The sequence below is a fragment of the Pelodiscus sinensis genome, chromosome 11 (genome assembly GCF_049634645.1).
Source record: "Pelodiscus sinensis isolate JC-2024 chromosome 11, ASM4963464v1, whole genome shotgun sequence".
Classification (NCBI taxonomy): Eukaryota; Metazoa; Chordata; order Testudines; family Trionychidae; genus Pelodiscus; species Pelodiscus sinensis.
This window is the reverse complement of record NC_134721.1, coordinates 38,123,184-38,137,749: the sequence shown is the minus strand read 5'-3', so window position 1 is coordinate 38,137,749 and position 14,566 is coordinate 38,123,184. Positions and strand designations below refer to the sequence as shown.

The 14,566-nt window shown below is 43.7% G+C and overlaps 1 protein-coding gene across 17 annotated transcripts in view; it reads left to right on the top strand.

Moving 5' to 3' along the window:
• Window positions 1–14,566, top strand: part of LOC102448489 (plasma membrane calcium-transporting ATPase 2) — an 858,088-nt gene that overhangs the window by 657,032 nt on the left and 186,490 nt on the right. For all 17 annotated transcript variants that reach the window (XR_012906525.1, XR_012906526.1, XM_075939331.1 and 14 more), the window contains one exon: window positions 12,713–12,754. Coding sequence is in view for 15 of the 17 variants with exons in the window: in XM_075939331.1 (XP_075795446.1) it covers window positions 12,713–12,754 (42 nt within the window). In the remaining 2 variants the exon portion in view is untranslated. The remainder of the gene's footprint in view (window positions 1–12,712; window positions 12,755–14,566) is intronic.

The window sequence follows — 14,566 nt, the reverse complement described above, 5'->3', positions numbered from 1 at the left end:
GCTGTTCCAAGTGGCACTCTCATAAGCATTCATAGTCTCTATTAGCTTTAAGGAAATATTACTGGGGTCAGGAATCTAGCTCAAACTCAATGTGTAGCACTTGAGTGTCATCTTCTAACTAAGCACTATTCTTAGCATCCTTTTGACAGAGGTTATGATTGAAAAGAGAAACACTCTTGTGCCAGTATGTGCCCTTCAGCATAAATTGTTTAAAAAACTGCATTTGTTTACTTGAAAATATTTTTATATCAGTTTTGACTTTAACCTAGTGCAGCTTCTTGACCCCATTTCTTAGCATGCTAATACTTTAGTAATACCTGGCCTGGTAGTCTAATTACAGTATTAAAAGAATGGATAGATACTAATTTAGGGTTTGGAATAGCTTTTATTTTGGATGATCATTTACAGTTCAATCTTAATCACTTTTTGTGTGATAGAATCTGTTCCTTATAATTATGTGCATCATAAACAGTATGGAGAATGTAAATAATATTTCTCATCATTGTTCATCATATTTGTGATATAAGTAGATTCAGTGTCTTACAGAAATCATGGTAGGGTGCATATTAAGGTAAACAGACATGAAATTCTGACGGCAATAAACTGTATGATGTTTCAACAAGATGGCATTTTCTGTAAAGCATTGGCATGAGAAATTCTCTGCACATTTTAAAAACTAGCCAATTAGCCCATCATAAGACGGGATTTTCAGGTCTCTCCTCCACGTTGGTCTTCTCTCCTGAGCCTCCGGTCTCTCGCTCCATCTCTCTCTTTCTCTCTCCTTCTCCTCCTGCCTCCCCCCCTCTCTCTCTCAGCTCTCCTCTGCCTCCTGCCTCTCTCTCCATCTCTCTTTCTCTTCTACTCTGCCTCCTGCCTCTCATTCGGGGGACTGCAGAGCCCAAACAGCCATTTGGGCTCCGTGCTCCACATGGTTCATGGGGAGCATAGAGCCCAAATGGTCAGTCATGCCACTTGCTCCCGTGCGGCAGCCCGACTGAGCGGTGCAGAAGTCAACTTAGTGCCACTGCTGGGAGGTGAAGGGGGGCGGGGCGGTGACGTTCACGGCCGGAGGCGGGGCCTGGAGCCACTATCATGCCGCATGTCAACACCCCGCCCCCCTTAGCCTCCCGCTGTGGTGCTCGGCTGAGTTCTGCATCGATCAGCTGGGCCACCGCAGGGGAGCAAGCGGAGCAAGTGGTCGTTTGAGCTCCCCCGTGGTGGCTGAGCGGTGCAAAAGTCAGCCAAGCACCATGGCGGGAGGGGAACGGGAGCGGGGCGGTGACGTACACGTTGAGGGGGTGGGGCCTGGCCGTGTACGTCACTGTCCCGCCCCCCTTCGCCTCCTGCCATGGCACTCGGCTGAGTTCTGCATCACTCAGCTAGGCCGCTGCGGGGGAGCAAGGGGCCATTTGGGCTTCCCCGCAGCGGCCCGGCTGAGTGGCGCAGAAGTCAGCCAAGCGCCATGGCGGGAGGCAAAGAGAGACGGGGCGGTGACGTACCCGGCCAGGCTCCGCCCCCTGGACATGCACGTCACTGCCCCGCCCCCCTTCCCTTCCCACCGTGGCGCTCGTCTGACTTCTGCGCCGCTCAGCCGGGCGGCCGCGGGGGAGCCCAAATGGACGCTTGCTCCTCTGCGTGGCCCAGCCGAGCAGCACAGAACTCAGCCGAGTGCCACGGCAGGAGGCACAGGACACTACAGAGGAAACAGCACCGCCCAGAGGCAACACCAAGCATTACACCCTTACAGAGTCACAGACACTGGGCTACTATATATATGATAATTGTATTCAAATTAAACTATTTTCCCCAACCCATTTTTCCATTGGTTGACAAATACCTTAGAGACAGAACCATAAAGACTATTTCATTCTCCCTGCCATGATATATTTAATTGTTATAATATACGTAATGCACAGCAAGTACAGTTAAGGCAAACGTATGTTACCCCGAGGGGCCAATATTACATTAATGGCTCAGTTTTTCAAGGTTCTGAGCACTCTGGCCCTGATAAAGTTAAGCAACTGCTTAAATGCTTTGCTGGATCAGAGCCAGAGTTTGCAGAACAGTAAGGCTGTGTCTACACTGGGCCACTTATTCCGGAAAATCAGCCGCTTTTCCGGAATAAGCTGCGAGCTGTCTACACTGGCCCTTGAATTTCCGGAAAAGCAACGACGCTCTACTGTACAAAATCAGCCGCTATTCCGGAAAAACTATTTTGCTCCCGCTCAGACATAAGTCCTTATTCCTGAACACTGTTCGGCTACGTCTACATTGGCCCCTTTTCCGGAAGGGGCATGCCAATTTTTCAGATCGTAATAGGGAAATCCGCGGGGGATTTAAATATCCCCCGCGGCATTTAAATAAAAATGTCCGCCGCTTTTTTCCGGCTTTTAGAAAAGCTGGAAAAGAGCGTCTACACTGGCCCCGATCCGGCCCGATCCTCCGGAAAAAAGCGCTTTTCCGGAGGATCGGGCCGGATCGGGGCCAGTGTAGACGCTCTTTTCCGGCTTTTCTAAAAGCCGGAAAAAAGCGGCGGACATTTTTATTTAAATGCCGCGGGGGATATTTAAATCCCCCGCGGATTTCCCTATTATGATCTGAAAAATTGGCATGCCCCTTCCGGAAAAGGGGCCAATGTAGACGAGCCCTTCCAGAAAAGGGCCAGTGTAGACAGCCCAGTAGTCTTTTCCAGAAAAAAGCCCAGATTGCGAAAATGGCGATCGAGGCTCTTTTCCGGAAAAGCACATCTACATTGGCCACAGACGCTTTTCCAGAAAAAGGGCTTTTCTGGAAAAAGGGCTTTTCCGGAAAAGCAGCCTTTTCTGGAAAAACTGAAAACGGAATAGTAAGAAATCAGTGCTTCTTGCAGAAATACTATTCTGCTCCCGTTCAGGCAAAAGTCCCTTTTGTGCAAAGCTTTTGCGCAAAAGGGCCAGTGTAGACAGCTCAGATTTGTTTTCCACAAAAAAGCCCCGATCGTGAAAATGGGGAACGGGGCTTTTTTGCGGAAAAGCGCATCTAGATTGGCACAGACACTTTTCCGCAAAAAGTGCTTTTGCGGAAAAGCGTCCGTGCCAATCTAGACGCTCTGTTCCGAAAATGCTTTTAACGGAAAACTTTTCCATTAAAAGCATTTCCGAAAAATCATTCCAATCTAGAGGCAGCCGACATGTGTACATGAGCATTTCAAGAAATATGATGTGCTCTCAGTAGCAAATATTAGACTGTCTAATAATATAATGTAACACGCTTACAGGAAGTGCTGTTGTATGGTAGCTGCAAATCAACAAATTACAAAAAGCTAGCTGTGGCACACCAATTCAGTTCTCAGTGGACATTCAAAATAAAAATATGTTTTTTCCTTGGTTGGATTTATAGTGAGATACTTGAATAATGATTGCAATTGAATGTTTTTTGTAATTGTAGCAGGTTAAGAATCTTTGTCTATGAATTCCAGTCATGTTTCTATTTTTCAGTAGTTAGCAACTGAACCTAAATAACTGTTCACTATTTTGTGGATGTGTGTGTTTAGTTTTTAAATTCAGAACAGTGTAGGTAGGCAAGTTGACTTTATATTAAAAGGTTTTGAATTTGAAAATGTAGTATCCTGTTTTTGCCATCTATATTAAAAGATGAAAACAGAGACAAGGGGAAAACACAACCAAGCAAAAATCAATACATGAAAGTGGTGCCAACAAGACACTTTACATTATATTATTTTAAAATGCATTTTGATTTGTCCAAGTATTTGTTATGAAATCTGGAGAAGCAACAATGACTGACTGCAAACCTTAGGAAACTTGTTCATCACTGCTAATTAAAATGAGATCATCTATCACCGACAGAGCTCAATAAGATTGCAAGCTTCCCTGTGACTACCCAGATCAGTGGTTTGATGGGGAAATTGGGAAACTACTGATAGGGACCTTGTTGAGCCTCCTAAGGCTGTGGAGAAACCCCCCTTAAGTATCTGTGGGAAGGAGAAGACTCAGTCAGCTTTCTAAAGCTCAGAAATGGGACTGCTGGGCAACAATTGCTCTTAAAGTTTGCAGGAGGAATGAAATGACCAGGACCTTGATTCTGCTGTTTCTATGGCTGTGTCTAGACTGCAAGCTTCTTTTGGAATAAGCTTTTCTGGAAGAGATCTTCCGGAAAAGCTTATTTTGAAAGAGAGCATCCACACGCAAAAACTGCAATGAAATAGCCATGTGCTATTTCGAAAGATAGTGTCCACCCTGATTGGATGCTATCTCACATTTAAGACTACCTGGAACCAGTTCAGGCAGGGCATTAAGTCAGCAGTTGCTTCCAGGTGTTTTTATCTAAGGCTATCTGAGACACATGCTTAAAGGGACCCCCTTCCTGCTTGCTTGCCTACCTCTCCGAGGGACAGCAAAGCATTTCCACTGTGTGCTCTGGTTCCCCAATTTTTGGACACCACAGCACTCCTTCCCATAGAGCTGGAGCTGCCTCTGGGCGTGCAATGGACCAACACTGCCATGCTACGGTTTCTGCAGCAGTTTTTTCAGGCTGCCTTCATGGCCTTGCATGAGCTTGACTCAGAGCTCATCATGGAGAACCTCTGCCTGTGTGCGGGAACAAAGCCCTTGCAACCGCACCCAACAGTAGAGAGACGCTTCTGGAGGCTGGACACCAGTTCTGATTGGTCAGATCGGTTGGTGATGGAGCGTTGGGATGACCAGCAGTACCTCCACGACTTCAGGATGAGGAAGGAGATGTTCATGGAGCTGTGTGCCTGGCATGCCCCTGTTTTCCATTAACATGACATGCAGATGTGGCCACCATCCCCCTGGAGAACCAGGTTACCATTGCTGTCTGGAAGCTCATCACACCTGTGGGCGATCAGTTTGGTGTGGGAAAGTCCACTGTCGGGGCCCTCCTCATGGAGGTAAGGCACTCTTGGGATTCAGTCCCTGGAGGGGGGAGTACTGGAAAGGGGGACTCTGGGAAAAGGGGGGCTTGTGGTGTGGCAGGCAGACTGAGGTGGGGGGAGCCTCATCCCTTGGGGGGTTCTGCAGTTCACCCCTCACATAACACTGCAGGGGGCGGTCTTCATAGGGGGTACCTCCTAGGATGTTTGTGGGGGGAGAAATGGGGGAAAGAGGGGACCTCCCAAAGGCTCAGACACCCTCTTTGATTCTCTGTTTTGTGTCTTTGTCTCCTTCTGCAGGTGTTGAGGGCCATAAACACTGTCCTGCTGTGCAGGGTCATCCTCCTGGAAGACCTGGATCCTATCATGGCTGGATTTGCTACTCTGGGCTCCCCAACTGCGGGATGGGGGGGTGATAGATGGAACCCACATCCCCATCCAGACCACAGAACACCATGCTGTCCAGTATATCAACCACAAGGGATATTCTTCCATGGTCCTAAAGGCCCTGGTTGACCATCGTGGATGGTTCAGTGACATTTTGTTGGCTGGCCGGGGAGGATGCATGACGCCCATGTGTTCAGAAACTCCAGCCTCTACCAAAAGCTGGAGGCTGGCTCACTCTTCCCCGAACTCAACATCAGGGGCAGGGATGTTGAGATGCCACTGTGCATCATGGGAATACGTGGTCTACCTTCTCATGCCGTGGCTGATGAAGCTGTACACCAGCCACCTGGACCCAAGCAGGGCCCATTTCAGGTTGAATGCACCGTTGGGAGCTTGAAGGTGCGGTTCAGGTGCCTCCTATCCCACCTTGATATGGGGAGCACAACATCCCCCAGGTAGTCTCCACCTGTTGTGTTCTCCACAAAATTGTGGAGCGGAAGAGGGAGGCCCTCCTTCTGGGGTGGAGGGCAGAGGCCAGCTCTGAGAGACAGCCCTTCGAGCAGCCATGCACAGCTGCCATCCACCAGGCCCATCAGGTGAGGATGCGCATCTAGGAGGCCCGGAGGGAGAGTTTTTCTGAAGGATGCCAGTAACTCTCCCCAGGGCCTCCCCACTAGGGCCCTGTGCCTTGCCCCTCTCTCCCTTCTCCACAACAACCCCTCCTTCCCCCCTTCCCTGTACAGTCAATTAAAACAACAGCTTTGTGTTTAAAAAAAAGTCTTTGTTTTTTTTTTGTGATAGAAGTGACTGGGGAGGAGGAGGAGGGCTGAGAACCTGGATATGGGGAGAGAGGATGGGGGCTTAGAACCTGGATATGGGGGGGCAGGAGGGGGCTGAGAACTCAGGGCTGCACACACCTGCAGCTGGCAGTGCTGTCCCCGTGTGCGGCACTCCAGAGGCTGTGTGTGGGTGTGCATTTGTCCTTGTCCCCAGCCTCCTTCCAGCAGTGGCTGGTGGTGGGAGGGCTTTCCCCTGGAGATCAGACGTGTATGTGGCCTCACCTGAGCCTGTGAGCAGGAGCCCAGGGGTGCTCCAGGGCTGCCTGCTGGGGCTGCATGGTGCAGACTGGCCCTGCATGTGCTTCCATGTGCATGGATTGCAGTGTGAAGGCCAGGCTGAGAAGGGTGAGTGACAATTGAACCACAGCCCCTTAGCACCCGCCACCCCCACCCTTTGGGTGTGAAAAACTAAGAGCACTCACCTGAGGAGCACTCATCCTCGGAGGATGTCTGGGAGACATCCAGGCCTTGAGGTACTGGCTCCAGGGAGATGATGATGGTGCTCGCCATCTCTTCCTCTTTCTCTAGCTCCTCCTCCTCGTCCTCCTCCTGCTGAGTTGGGACCCCCGGCCAGGTGATGACAGGTATCTCCAACCCTGAGTCCACCACCGGAGGGTGTGTGGGGGGGAGGGGCTGCACCACCTCCCAGAATGTGGGGCAGTTCATTGTAGTAGGGGCAGGAGTGAGGCTTGTGGCTAGGACATTGTGCCCCGATGTGTGGCAGTTGCAGCTCCCAGGTCCGGCTTCCTGCCACAAAGCCTGTCCTGCGTGTCTACGGCTTTAAGAGCTGCCAGGAGACAGGAACTATAGAGTTGTAATGAGTGTGGATGGAGTGGCCTCCAGGTCACCTGTGTTATTTCCTGGAGGCCTCTTTTTCGACAGACCTCCCTCTTCTGCGTCCACACACACCTTTTTCCAAAAAAAACTTTTTTCAGAAAAAGCCTTATTCCTTGTAGAATGAGGCTTATCACTGTCAGAAAAAGTCCTCTGTTAGTTTGACTTTTTATCGAAATAACACAATTGTAGTGTGGACACTAGTTTTGTTTTTCCAGATTAACCACATATATACTAGCTGATTCTGTCTGATCTTGTTTACATGTAGGATTAGATGTACCTGGGGGCAAGAGAATAATTTATGTCCAGTGTGAGATGATAATTATGCTGTACAGCAACACAATGTGATGACATCAAAAATCATACAACAAAACAAAGAAAGCAAGTGGTGCTGACTTCTGCATCCTAGCCGCAAATTCATGATACAAGCAATTAATGGGGTTATCACAAGCCTGCAAGGTGTATGACGCATCACGTTGGCAGTTGATGCTTCTCTCCAAACTTCTCAAACTGATATTCTAGATTGGAAAAGGAGCAAGAGTAGTAATACAATGAACTGACTTCCACTCCCTACAGAGCCGCTATCACTGTTCCTTCCCCCTCATTTCCTAGAAGGTATTGTGCAAAAATAGACCCAAGAGAAAAGTAATGACAGTTTTTAATTCTCCATTCATTATCCCACCCCCCCATAGTTCTAAAGAACTTACATAGATGGGCGTGGGGCGACAGTCACACAAAATGAAAGGATATACATATCTCAGATCTTTGCATCCTGCTAATTTGTAATCCAGTGGAGAGCCTTTTTGGAATAGCTAAAACCCAAAAGCCTTTACCCCCACTATGTTCCCATGTGAAGGAAGGAGCAGAATCCGCACTGGATGTTTGGAAGGGAACATTGTCTAACTGAGTAGTAAGAAGTGATTTGCAATATGACAGTCAGTAACTTTGGATAGCCAGTAGCTTAGAGTGCACTATTACTAGGGATGTGAGTTGGTAACCGATTACCCGGTAAACCTCACCCTTACTGGGTGATATATAACAGTAATGATTAACCAACACCCAAGAGCAGCTCCTTGTTTGCAGCCTACTGCAGATGGAGGGCTGCTCCAGCCCCACTAACTCACCATGCTGTCGGTTTGGGTGGACACTGGCAGCCCCGCACAGAGACAGTAGCCCCTTGGAGGATGGGGCTGATGGCAACCCCATGCAGGGGGGCTGCCCAAACCAGGCTGGAGCAGTTCCCCCATCCCAGTTGATTTTTTTAACTTAAGGCTTAACTGATTAAACAGGATTTTACATCCCTAGCTATTACCTCATCTTTTGATATTGATTTGCCATTTAACCATTGTCGACTGCGCTGCATCTAGACTGCCCCGCTGTGCTGGATCAGCTGATCATTGGCACAACGTGGCGGCCATGTTTATTTTAATGAAGCAGGGATTATTTAAATCCCCGCTTCTTTGACTATGCCAAATAAACGAATTTAAATGGCTCCATCGACGGAGCCATGTAGTCTAGACACACCCAAAGAGAAAGCACCCCACAGCCACATTTCTGAGTGGCATGCAGGGCAAGCGGGGGAGCCTTCCTGGGACTCCCCATTGTCTTCACGGTCTGGATCTTGTGGCTTGGCAGGCCGGATCCAGCCCACGGGCCATGTTTTGCCCGGGCCCAGTCTAGTTAGTCAGAAGTAAGGGTACTTCAAAAGAGCCCAGTAAAACGAGATGAATGGTTTAATAGATTAAATTCTGTACTGGTGTGTGCAAAGTAATGCACAGTGGAATGAAACATTGGAGCCCAGTTGAAAGATTCATCAAATCCATTATTCAGGAAATGCTGCCATTATTAATCAATTGATTTTTGGTGTTTGATAAACCCACCACTCTCACACATTGATATCTGCTAAATTAACTGTGGTTAATCAAGAAAAAGACCCAAACACAATCATTGATCATCTCAGTGAAAACGTCAATATGATGGAAAATAATGTTCAAAAAAGCCAATAATATGTCAGGTTATATTAAGAAAGTGATAGAGAATAGTACTGGAAAAGCCATAATGTGAATCAGTGAGCTCACCTGGTCGTCAACTCTATTCACCTCATCTCAAAAAGGATTTAGCACAAATAAGAGTCCAAAGAGAGGCAATGAAAATTATCAGTGGTATTGAAAAACTTGCATGTGAGAAGACCTCAAGAGTAAAAAAATTAATTTAGAGTGAAAATAGAAGAAAAATATAAAATAATATATAAAATAATGAATGTTCAAGAGAAGTGCTTTAATTTACTTTTTCGTAATGCAAAGAGTCAAAAGAAGTCAAACAGTGTAGTTCACAGGCAAACATGTCAGAAAGACAAAAAGAAACTTTTCGATACAATGCATAATTAAGCTTTGGAACTTACTGCCACATGATAATTTCAAGACAAAATATTTAGAATGATTCAAGAAAGAATTACTCATTCATTCTACATCAGTAGTAAGAATATTTATAGTTAGACTAGCTAGGCTAAACATTTAACTGGGATAGCAACCCTCTTGTTTCAGGATATAAATCAACCTATAACTGCCAGAAAGAGGAAGGTACTTCCCACATAGGTTTGTTCATGTTGTTGCCAGTAGTTGTCCATTATGTGGGTTTTATGCCTTGCTTCAAAACATCTTATATAGGTTATTTTCATGAACTGACTGTCAGATTAGATGAACCATTGGTTTGATCCAATGTGGTAATTCTTATATTCCTAATTATGAAATAGGTATTGTGTATAATAGAGAAACAAGGAGGTGAGGTAACATCTTTTATTGGACCAAATTATGTTGATGAGAGAGACAAGCTTTGACACTAATGCAGGCCGCTTCTTTAATCCTTTTTAATATCTTGGGACCAGCACAGCTACAGGTTGAATCTCTTTAGCTCAGCACTCTTGGGACCGGTGCCAAACCAGAGAATTTGACGGACCATGGGAAGTCAGTATTGTCTAGCAGCATGACAACACTTCCACTGCTTACTGAGCTCTGAGAAGACGTGTAGGGGTAAATTAGAACTAAATAACAGCACAGATCACTGGGAGCCGGGACTGGTGGCTGTAAACAAATGTTATGGGTGTGACAGGGTGCGGTCACAGATCACCCCTTGGGGGTGCCTCCCAGGATGCTACCACGGCCACTGTCACTCTCCTTTTCACTTTCTGGGGTTTCTCACCACCAGATCCTGCTGGGCCAGCTCCGCTGGTCTCCCCCACCAAGGCCATGAGCTGAGATCTCACCGAGAAGCAGTACAGACACTGAACATCTTCAGGTCCGAGGAGAATGCAGGTTAGGGCCCAGCTTCCTGGGATAACACTCTCCAGATGGGATTGAACCCCAAAGAATTAAGTAAGCCCCCTTTACCAACGAGAAGGGGAATGTACTGGTTGCTCCCCCAGGTAACAATTCCTTACACTGGGTTTGATAGAAAATAAAAATGATTTTATTTAAGAAGCAGTAGGATTTAAGGGGTAATAAGCAAGAACATGCAGAGCAAAGTAGGTTACAAATCAAAAGAAACAAAAACATTTGGCTAACTCGACACTGAAACCTCAGTACAAACTCTTCAAACTCACCCGAAAGCCTGTTTTCCAGCTGCCCATTCCAGAGCTTTCTCCCTGGGATCTTCAGCTCCTTTTCTTCAGTTACAGCCCAGCCAAAAGACTTAGGCCTCTGCTTCCGATTCTTTTTGTTAAAGAATTGAGGCCACTCCCTACCAACCACTGCTCAGACTGAAGGTCAAAAGAAATTGTTTAACAGTTGCTCATCAAGACATTGAGGATAACACCCTCCATGTCTCTCATTCACACATTTGAAACCTACAAAGTATTCCCCATTCCATATGTCTAATTTTACACTCAAAAATGATACATACATCAAAGATAAACAGAACCAGTGGATCATGACATGAAGATTGATGGGTTACATGAAATAATTCGCTCCAAGCACCTTTGAATTATGTATATTCATGTCCATAAGTCCATTTCATAAAGCATGGGGGGACGGTCCGTCAACATGGGACCATGGGGAAACTTTGACACATCCATGAAAATTGGACATCCAGCTAAGTAAAATCAAAATGGACCATGGTAATTGCAGGACCAGAGAGTACTTACTGTACTAGAGAGGTTCAACCTGTACAGCAACACTGCATAGTTGAATTAAGTTCTTAGACCTACATACTGTGGTATTTGTGATTTATACCACTTTTGGAAGCCTTAATGCTCTTGGTATGAGAAAATGTTAACTATTAGAAGGTAAATGTTAGAAGGCCTTCAATAAGATGTTTTACCTTTTTAAAAAATAGACTTGTCTGCCCTAAATTAAGACTTTAACTCCAAAAAAGGCTTTCCCTCAGATCAGAAATCAATATGTTCAGGAATATTTGGTGTCTTTTGCCATATATATTAAAGCCAGTCCAGTGATACGCTTTTCTAAGACAGTAGGACGTTACATTCAACAATGCACTATCGATAGTAACTAATTGACTTTAAAAAAAAATGTTCAAAGTCAATTAATGCATGTTTCGTTAAAAGAATTGGTCTTTTGAACATAACTATCCCTTTTGGTTTTAATATATTTTTCAATTTGCATTGTTTCTAATGTGGGAATAGATTGTTACATCATCCAAAAATTACCAAAGTAAACTGAACAACATACATTTCAATGATCTTATAAATTATCGTGCTTTCAGAATTAATAATAATTACTGCAGTTTAAAAACATTTCTTGCTGCCAAGTAAAAAACAGTTTTTTTTAAATATAGACAAGGTATTGATGCAAGGATTGTTGAATTGTGAGAGAGAAAGAAAGAGACTGTATTGTAAATCCAAATGTAGGTATATAAAGAACATCAAAGCATAGCAATGTTCTTTCTCTCATGTTTATATTGTATTCTAATCTCTCTAAATGTGTCAGAAATCATAGTCTATTAGTGCAGTTCTGATATAAGAACTGTGTTTACTTTTCTGTTCTTTTAATTTTATTTAAACACTGTCTATTTAACATGAAGAATGGACCAAAAGGGCAAACAAAATATGAGGAAGTATGTATACAGACTCAAATGTGTTTGTCCTTTTCCATATGAGCAATGTATGTGTAGAAGATACACATGGCATCCCCTTTCCAAGACTTGTATGCAACTTGAAACTGGACAGTCATGATTTAGGCTGCCAAAGTGTCTGCATTAGTCAGCTCACATTCACGGTTACAAAGAGTGAGCAATATCACTTTTCCAAGATGTGTAACTCCAGTATGATGATTTTAAAACAAAGGCTGTTGTTAATATTAATATAACTTGTTTCAATCAAAATAAAATAATAGAATTAATGTTATTTGTAAAACCATGTACTAAATCATATCTTGATGAAACTGTAGTTTGAGAATACTACGTGAGTTTTAGCTAATACTAAATGTTTCATTATATTTTTCCCAAGAAAATTAATTAAAAAAAAATATGAATCGCTGTTTTTATTTCAGTAAGAAAACAAGACTGGTGTTATTTTAGCTGTTAGAACGTTGGAGTTGGTTGCAGATCTTTGAGTTTGTACAACTAAGTTTTTTCATACATTTAAATAAAAATATGATGTTAATGCCTGTTAATCATAAATGTATATATGAAACACAATCATTATTTTCATCTGCGTTTTTTTATTTAAATTCCCATTGTGGTGTTCTGTCAGTGTGATGACTGTTTATTGTCTGCTCTTTGTTGTCTGTTAAAATTCTTCATCATATAGGCAAAATGCAGGATGGGAATATGGAGAACAGCCAGAATAAAGGTAATCTTCTTTCATATTAAGCAGGTTGTGGATTTTTATGTTAGCATGTAATTAGATTCCATTTGGCAAATAAAATAAAAATTTGAGCATATATGACGAAAATATCTTATTTATTTGAACATACAAAATGGATTTACAAAATATGAGAAAAAAAGTTGACGTGTGAAGCAGGGGAGAGAATGATTGGAAATGTAAAAATAAAATAAATTATAGTTTATAGAATTGTCACAGCAGAATTTGAACAGATTAAAAAATCAAAGTTTTTTCAAATACACCATTATATATAAGATGTGTGTGTTTCAAAGCTCATTCTGAATTCATTTTTTCTTGTGCATGTTACACAAATCTAGACATGCTATTTATTGCTAATGAATTTCCAAATCCTATTTTTACTTAAGTCTTGTCTGCTTTGTCTGGCTAATGACAACATATAAACATTTTTATTTGCAGGAAGAAGGTAAATAACACTATATTGTAGCAATAAAAGCAAATCTATACTGTAAATTGACCTGGATCATAGTATTAAACAGAAATACATGAGTATTGTTGAGTAAGAAAATTAAAATGTGTTAGTGGTTTCCAATATACTGCATACTCTTAGGAAGAGATGAATGTAAATATTTTTCTTCCTCTTTGGAAGATATAATTACAACTTTTTAATTTTTTTTTCATTATACCATGTTTACTTCAGAACTTGCCAAGTAAATAAACTAAGTTCTGTAAAAATCTGATTTTTTCATCTGAGAATTATTTAAATGCATTCCTGCAAACTGTGAGATGGACTAGCAACTGGTGAGGTTAACCTAGATGACAAATAAATAGAGGCACAGTTCAGGAAAAATGGCTTAAAGTTGGGAGATGTAAAGTTTCTCCCTAATTGAATTAATATGGTTTCATACAAATGATAAGTATCAGAGGGGTAGCCGTGTTAGTCTGAATCTGCAAAAGCGACGAGGAGTCCTGTGGCACCTTATAGACTAACTGAAGTGTAGGAGCATAAGCTTTCGTGGGCAAAGACCCACTTCGTCAGATGCATGTAGTGGAAATTTCCAGAGGCAGGAATAAATATGCAGGCCAGGATCAGGCTGGAGATGACGAGGTGGATCCAATCAAGGAGGATGAGGCCCACTTCTAGCAGCTGACCTCCAGATCAGCTGCTAGAAGTGGGCCTCATCCTCCTTGATTGGATCCACCTCGTCATCTCCAGCCTGATCCTGGCCTGCATATTTATTCCTGCCTCTGGAAATTTCCACTACATGCATCTGACGAAGTGGGTCTTTGCCCACGAAAGCTTATGCTCCTACACTTCAGTTAGTCTATAAGGTGCCACAGGACTCCTCGTCACAAATGATGATGTATGTCAAAGAAGAGCAGAATTATTTTCTATCTCACTTCATTCCAGTTCATGTAATTATTCTATTTACAACACTGACCACACACAGGAAAGTGGTTGCCCTTAAAGGATTCACAGTTTTGCTATAACAGTATTGTTGCCTTAGGGTACATCTACACTGCACGCTTATTTTTAAATAAGCTATTCCAGAAGAAATACTCCAAAATAGCTTATTTCGAAATAGCAGGTCTACACTACAGGGAAGCCTCAAAATTAGTCGGAGGGAGGCTTCCTTAATGTGGATGTGCTACCTTGATATAGACAGAGCCTCAGGAGGCCCTGGAGAGTAATTAGTAATTGAATGGCCCTGGGGAGGAGCTATTTCAAAATAGCAGCAGTGGAGCACTCATCCACACTACTGTTATTCCGAAATAGCTATTTTGGAATAGGCATTATTTCTTGTGGAATGAGATTTACAG